The sequence below is a fragment of the Gossypium hirsutum genome, chromosome D07 (assembly GCF_007990345.1).
Source record: "Gossypium hirsutum isolate 1008001.06 chromosome D07, Gossypium_hirsutum_v2.1, whole genome shotgun sequence".
Taxonomy (NCBI): Eukaryota; Viridiplantae; Streptophyta; class Magnoliopsida; order Malvales; family Malvaceae; genus Gossypium; species Gossypium hirsutum.
The window spans coordinates 53,143,721-53,151,524 of record NC_053443.1 but is presented as its reverse complement, the minus strand read 5'-3'; the positions used below and the strand labels follow the sequence as shown (position 1 = coordinate 53,151,524).

Genomic DNA, 7,804 nt, shown 5'->3' with positions numbered 1-7,804 from the left:
GCCGTGGGAAATTGGGCTGCTGTGATCTGGGCTTAGGGTTTGCTTGGGTTTTGGGCCGTTTGGGCCTATTGTAATTGTTTTGATTTGGGCCCGGGCAGAATTGGCCTACAACACTTGTAATTATCAACATGTTTAGGGATATGTATGTGAATGAATATATGTTATTATTTTATTATTTATATGATAAAATAATTTGTCAAAATTGTGATTCCTAGAAAATTAAATATAATTATTATTACTTTTTCAGGTATGTAAATTAGATCGTAAATTATCATCTCCAGGTAGGATTTATTTAATTATTATATTAGAATAAATTATGTGAGCCGAAAACGAACACAGGGCTTATGCAATCAAAATTTTCGATGGAATCCAAGGAACCGAGATGCATCCAAGCTGATTGAGACAGCGCAAACCCGAACCAACCAAACCGGCAAAATACAAACGGTGGTTCGACAACAGGAGGTTGTCGGTGGTCCGACGTTGATTATTAATGGCAATGAGCCAACAAAGGTGGTTAACAGTGGCCGACGGTAGTGGTCAACAGTAGCCCGACGGCAACTTGACGAATTTGAACCCAAGAAATTGCCTAAGGGCAAACGGATTGCAAGACTAAAGTTTAAGCCCCATGACACATATGTGTGATAAGATTTCTAGTATTAATAATTTATTATATTATTAAGTAGAAATAATTTTTTTATGGATAAATGGAAATAATTAATCATGTATGTTTAATAATATTGAACACTATAATATTCTATTTTAATATTTTAATATTTTTTAAAAAATAAAAAAATTTATTACTAGTTTAATGATATTAAGCTGTGTTAATTTTTAATTACTTATAAAAAACTTTTTTCTAGAAAATATGTTACGCTTTTTAAAAAAATAAGTCAATTTACAAGAAAATAAGTTTATTTTTCATTTACCTATAAATCATTTTTTGTTGACCAAATTATTTTTCATAAACCAAACATAAAAAAATGCAGAAAATATTTTTCGTAAATCATTTTTCGTGAAGCAAACACATCCTAAAAGTTATAATGGAAGACCACTTTAAAATTTTAACTGAAAATTATGAAAAACAATTTTTTTAGTGAAAATAGTGAAACCAATTTTTTATTTTTTTTAATTTTCATGTATATTTATTTTCATTTTTCAAAAAACGTTTTTAAAGTTTACAATCAAATAAAATCTCTTCAATTTTTTTTTTATTTTTCAAGGAAATAAAAACCGAAATAGTCTCTATTTCCTAGAAACAGATGGAGACCTAAAAAAATTAATAGAAAATGAAAAACTAAACTAAACTAGGCTAAAATCACCGACCACCACCAATGAAAATATTTAAGGCTTTATGATTTTTTTCTCTCCAACTTTACAATAAAAGTTATTTTAGCCCTTAATTTAATTTTTTTTATCTTATTTAACACTTAAATTGTCAAATCATCTTAAAATGGATAGAAATTTATTTGTTTATTTAATTTGCTACCATGACATTCATGTGAATTATAAAATATATAAAACATTAGCATTTAATTAATAAAAATATTAAAAATATATTTTTTATGATTTTTAAATTTTTTTTTCTAATAATTTTAATGATATCTAATTTTTAAAATAATTTTTATGTTGTTCTGATTTTTTTAAATTTAAAAAATTAATTAAATGTTTATGTCCATGTGACAATCCATGTACATGCAATGTCAACAAAGTTAAAAAAAATATTAATCTTTCCATTCATTTTGGGGTGATTTGACAAAAAAAAAACATAAATTTTAAGGGTTAAAAAGGTTAAAAAAATTTAAATGGAAGATAAATAAGTTTTTTGTAAAGTTAGAAAGTCAAAAAAATTATTATGTCAATATTTAATTGTAGATAAATAAAGGTGGAAAAAATAAACTAGCCTTAAAAAAATTAATTTTCATATATAACAAAATGGATGAAAGACCTTTTTTTTTGTGAATTATAAGAAGAGGGTAAAACCCTAACAATAACACAATTAGCGTGATTCAAACCCAAGCCACATTTAAGACAGTGAACACCTTAACTATCAAGCTATCATACAAAGTTCAAAGATATTTTAAATATATAAAAAAAATACCTAAAATATTTTGGCTCTTTTACATTAAATCTTGAGTGTTGTATATGTCACATAATAAGTATGAATTACTTAGTAGAAGTTTTAGACTCCACAAGTAAATTTAGAGGTTAATAAGTATTTTATAAGAGAATAGTAAAATATTAAAATATATATATTTAAAAAAACGAGACACATATCAATTTTTTAAAGCTTCCCATACCAATATACCAACATTTTCATAAACTTCCAACAAGATTGGAAGGGTCAATAATTAGCCATTTTTTCTCTTCTTTTTCCTTGTTTTCAATGAGTCAAGACGCGCTAATTTAATGGACATTAAATTCAATAACGAGGCTTAAAATTCATGGGCATTGAACAAGGTGAAGGGGGAGGTTTCTGTTATGTATAAATACTGAGCCAGGCTTCAATCAAACACCATGAACACTACTGCTGCTATTGTAAGTAAGAAAACAATGAAAAGGTGCTCCAAAGATAACAACTCACCACTTATCTTTGCGCTGCTTTTGGCATCTCTACTTTTATCAACGGGGAATTCAGGGTGTGTGTTAGTTGAAGCAAGAATTCCCCACTTCTCAGTTATCCAAGGTACCCCCTTGTCAAACACTATCGTTGACACATGAAAATATACAATCACAAAAAGAATAATGAATTGTCAGGTGTATGTCCTTGTAATTTTTGGGTTTGTGCACATAACAGGCAGTTTGAAGAGTGATATATACCGTCGGAGATTGAGGCCATTTCCTCCGATAGGTATGAATTCCCCAGACCCTAATGGCAGCCATGGCCAAACCCCTAAGAGCTGAGAAAAACGAGAACAAAATCCGTATTTCATTCCCTACTAATTCAGGTAATCTCCATCTGTTGTTCTCTACTAAATATGGCTTTCACCTTTTGAAGTTAAATCCTTTTAAAACGAAGATTAAAGCTGTTGTATAATAGTAAAGACCCTTCCACCTTCTATCTTCAATATATAATAATAAAAGATACTTCTTCATAGGTACAAAATTCTAACCCTTTATCTCTGTAAGATGGGTTTTACATTAATTGTGTAGTCCATCAGATACATGCATACATATATCACTAGTTTTTTTTTTGCATTAAGGGCTAAACGGCAGTGCATGATCTTTGGAATGTTCTCCATGGCCATGCCAATCCTGCATTTAAGATAGCTTTTATCTAAGCAACCACTCCGAAAGGCACAATAACACTGGTAAAACATAAAATTTGCAGACAAATTATGGAATAAAGTTGTTATTTTATTTAAGCTGACACATGAACTTTGTAGCATAATTCCGAAGGTCGTCTCTCTATTTAATATATTATTATACTACCTAAAAATATACATCACAATGGGAAATTACATCAGATATAAGAAAAGGTGGAAGATGTGCAATTGCATACTTTCTTGAGGCTATTGGAACAGTACCTTAAGCAGTGGTAATGTAAGCTTCCTCAGATTACAGTTCCACTAGGAATTAAGGCATCCTTGATTACTGTCACAATCCCACTCTTTATGAAATATCCATCCGTTTCCCTTGCAGTTTCTTGCACATTGTCACTATTAATGATCTGAAAAAAAAAATGCAACATTCATTGTCAACGTTTTAACCTTGGAAATCTAATAAAAATAGATCTTTTAGATGGGATAAAATGTTCTTGAAGTTGTTATTGCAATAAATCCCTTTGTTTTTTGTTGGCATTCAGTTAAGAACTTTGTACTATTGCCTTGAGAAGAATTTTTATGCTAAATCTAGGAAAAGAGCTGAGGAGAAGAATTTTTATGCTAGACTAAGTTCCATGCAGAAGAAAGCAGCACCAAGGTGCCGGTGAGAATTTAGGGACTGAAACTCATATCTCTCCCTGAGGGTTTAACTACTGTGCTGAGACCACAAAAAAATCATAGTAAATGACTAAATTTATGTAAGGTAAAAAAAAAAAAACCAACCTTCACATTGTCACCAATTCGAGCATTCTTGTCAATAATGGCTCTCTTGATGTGCGAATTCTTTCCAATACCAATTGGAACGCTTCCCTTTGCAGCAAGAAACCTTCTGTCAGCATCAGTCTGGACGAAGGAAAAGAGAAGATATTGTCAGAGGCAATAGTATGTGTCAGATATAAAAGAAAGCTAATTATTTTCAGGCCATTATACCTCATAATAATCTGCTCCCATCAGTAAGGTATCTTCTATGATTGCGCCCTCAGAAATGCAAGATCGAAGACCAACAACAGAATGGTGAATTTTACAGTTCTGCAATTAACCAAAATACCATGATGATTAACTCTCATCAATTGTCTAACTTCCATAGGCAGAGTATTGACATAGCCCCAAGGAACTGACCTTAATCACACAACCCTCACCAATAACACTATCTGTAACATCAGCATCAAGCATTTTGGATGGAGGCAAATATCGAGGCTGGGTGTAGATTGGAGACGATCGGTCATAGAAGCTAGGAAGAAAGATCAAAACCATAAAGGTAATTAATTTTATCATCAACTAGTCATAATAATAATGCATTGATGAACTAAAACAACCTGAAATCTGGCACTGGCTTTTTGGTAATTCCCAGATTTGCATTATAAAATGCCTCAATGGTACCAATGTCCTCCCAGTAGCCATCATACAGGTAAGCTTGCACCTACATGGATTTAAAAGCAATTAGAACTCCGAACAAGTATAACTATTTCTCCATGAAGTGAAGAAAAGATCAATGTGGCAACATAGTTGAATCCCATCATGCATAAAATTCTAACAATGAGCTTGATAAAGGTAACAGCCATACAGATGAAGGGATATATGAAAAGCATACTTACCCTCATCCCAATGGAAGTAGCACCGGGAATGACTTCACTTCCAAAATCATTGGCACCCGGAAACTTTTCTCTAAGAAGATCCAACATCACATTCTTACTAACAACATATATGCCCATACTAGCAATGTAAGGCATCTTTTTTGCCCTCTCATCATCAAGACCTAAAATTGTTGTATCAACCTAAAACAACACCATCAAACTCAGAACCTGAAAAACAATAACAGCATGAAATCCGTATCCGAATAAAGATTCTACCTTCATAGCTTTAAGTTGGTCCCCTTTCGGTTTCTCAGCAAATTCAATTATACGCCCTTCTTCATCAATCTTCATCAGACCGAAAGCAGTAGCCCGTTTTTCATCCATGGGCAATGCAGCTACAGTGATATCAGCATCAGTCTCTCTATGCGCCTGGATAAACTTTTCATAGTCCATTCTATACAAATGGTCCCCAGCAAGAACCAAGAATTCCAAAACATTATGCTCCTCAAACAACCATAAATACTGCCTCACCGCATCTGCTGTCCCCTGTACATTCAAACTCAAATTTTAGCAAATCAAAACCCAAAGAAGTACCAAATTTAAAATCCATTTGAGTGATATAATCAACAACAGACCTGGAACCAATTTGGGTTCTCAGGACTCTGCTGAGCAGCAAGAACTTCGACGAACCCTTCGTTCTTGTAACCACCCATGTTACTAGCATATGCACGGGAAAGGTGACGATTGAGAGAAGCAGAATTGAACTGAGTGAGAACGTAGATTTTTGATACATTACTGTTCAAGCAATTGCTAACCGGAATATCAATTAGCCTATAATTTGCTCCTAATGGAACAGCCGGCTTAGCTCTCTTCTTTGTTAGTGGGTAAAGCCTTGCCCCTGCTCCACCTCCCAAAATAATCCCCAAAACACTCTGCCAAAATAATAATCACAAAAATTTCCAAAAACAAAAAGAATTTCCCACATTTTCATCAAAATGCATATTTAAAAAAAAAAGCTTAGATCTTTGAGCATGTCAGAAACAGTGATAAACATAAAGCTTACTCTACTAGCGTCGGGGTCCAAACATGTTTGAGAGTTTTGAGAATCGGAAACTGCTTTCGGTGAAATGATGAAAGGAGTTCGTTTCATTTGCCGGGAAGAAGTAACAGTTTTGGAAACAAGCTTATCACCTGATAGAGCAGAAGCCGAGAATGACAAGGTTCGAGGAGCCAAGAATATACCGCTAGAGGGAGAAATTGAAGCAGCATTGGATGAGGAAGAGGACTTAGTAGTAGTAATCAATCTCAAAGCAGCTGTAGCAGCCATGTCGGGAAAGTTTACGGGAATGATATGAGGATGGAACAGCAGCTTTAAAAAAAAGATCTGAAATTGACGAGGAATTCAGCAATGGAATTGCCCTTAATGTCTTTGTAAATTTACTAGCTCATTTTAGAATGCTTCTGTCGCTATTCACGGGCTTGTCTGAGATTTCATAATCTTTTTAGTTTTGTATTTTATAAGAAAAAAAATCATTTTCGGCAGTGAAGAATAATTGGGTGGCTGTCATCTTCCTAGTAAACTGAGATCACATTATTTAATTAAAATATATATTTTTACTATAATTTTTAAGATTTTTTTATTTATATCAAAATAATACAATTAGAAGCGTAAATTAGTTGAGATTATTCGTGCAGCTTTTTCTATTTGTAAATAATTTATTATTTTTTAATACTAATTATATATTAAGTTTTCAAAGAGTTGTTGTTAAAGTGTTATTAATGTTAATGTTACATTTTATCAAATGGTTTTATGAAGTATTTGAAATAGTAATTAATTAAAAGTTAGATGGAGGAGATAATTTAATTGTTGAGTTTTTATATTTAAATTAAGCTACACACCCAAGGTCAAACATAGGGGATACCAAAAGGTATTTGGGGTTAAAAGGTAAAAAAATTTGTTTAAAAGGTTTAAATTGAATATTTTATAATTACAAAATATTAAAATTGTTTTTACTTTATTTAATCAAAGGAGGTCAAGACGTCTATCTACCCCTTTTACCTTTGATCTATACATCGAGTTTGATGATATTCAACTTAGATACAAAGCAACCAATGTTCCAAGCTCATCTAGAATCCCAATAGAAATATCATCTATGGTGGGTGCGCAATATGAAACTCCAACTCGACTTATAATTTAATTAATATTTAATGGCTATACTAAGGCAGTGATACAATTAGAGTCTACTACAAGACATCTTCCATTCATATTCGGTTTTAGTTATGATACACATTTGTATGTTCCATTATCAATGTCTACTCGAATTCAATCTCCAAACTCAAAGTCGCCATTAACCAAAAATTTTATTGAACGATTTGGCAAATTCGCAAATGATTATAGTGAAGACGAGGAAACCGACGAACTTGTTGAAATTAGGGAAGAAAAAAACAACACAATTTTCATCTGAGTTAGAGTGAACGATCTTCCAGCATATCAATCTCCATCATATATGCACAACACTGAAATTGATGCAATGGATGCACTTGAATTTTCGAAAAAATTTCTATCAAACCCCCAAGGTATATGACTCATGCTTCTTCATATTCATGTGGACTGTCTATTAGGATCAATTTCCATTGAAAGAGGCGACGATATCAACCATTAAGCAGTACTGCATTTTGTACAAATTTGGAGCATTAGGACAAATTTAGGAGTTTCTGGCTTGATACTCGTATTATGGATTTCACGCCTCTATCTACATAGTTAGTGTATGTTAAATCCATAGTCATAAAAATATTTTAAAATATTCAAATATGCATGTAATGATGTATAAAACATAGGAAAACCAATGGAAGTTGTATCAATTTAGGTTAGAAACCACAATCTCTTCTTGGAAAAATCCAGTTTAGAAA

The 7,804-nt window shown here is 32.3% G+C and overlaps 1 protein-coding gene and 1 long non-coding RNA gene across 2 annotated transcripts; one reads left to right on the top strand and one right to left on the bottom strand.

Annotated features, from left to right (window-relative positions):
* The first annotated feature begins 2,516 nt into the window (after positions 1-2,516).
* Positions 2,517-3,316, top strand: LOC121219538 (uncharacterized). The gene is made up of 2 exons (XR_005916374.1): positions 2,517-2,683; positions 2,795-3,316. It is a non-coding gene; the product is annotated as an uncharacterized lncRNA (long non-coding RNA).
* Positions 3,032-6,482, bottom strand: LOC107954999 (glucose-1-phosphate adenylyltransferase small subunit 2, chloroplastic). The gene is made up of 10 exons (XM_016890695.2): positions 5,958-6,482; positions 5,530-5,826; positions 5,171-5,440; positions 4,916-5,095; positions 4,637-4,740; positions 4,440-4,551; positions 4,251-4,349; positions 4,044-4,163; positions 3,525-3,667; positions 3,032-3,252 (listed from the first exon to the last, which is right to left on the bottom strand). Exons 1-9 carry the CDS (start codon positions 6,219-6,221, stop codon positions 3,551-3,553), a joined length of 1,563 nt encoding a protein of 520 aa, XP_016746184.1. The 5' UTR covers positions 6,222-6,482; the 3' UTR covers positions 3,032-3,252; positions 3,525-3,550.
* Positions 6,483-7,804: the final 1,322 nt, after the last annotated feature.

Coding starts and splice junctions, on each gene's coding strand:
- LOC107954999 (XM_016890695.2), bottom strand. CDS start 6,221: ATGGCTGCTACAGCTGCTTTGAGATTGATTACTACTACTAAGTCCTCT. Junction 5,827..5,957: donor TGGACCCCGACGCTAGTAGA/GTAAGCTTTATG, acceptor TTATTTTGGCAG/AGTGTTTTGGGGATTATTTT. Junction 4,741..4,915: donor CTACTTCCATTGGGATGAGG/GTAAGTATGCTT, acceptor AAATCCATGTAG/GTGCAAGCTTACCTGTATGA.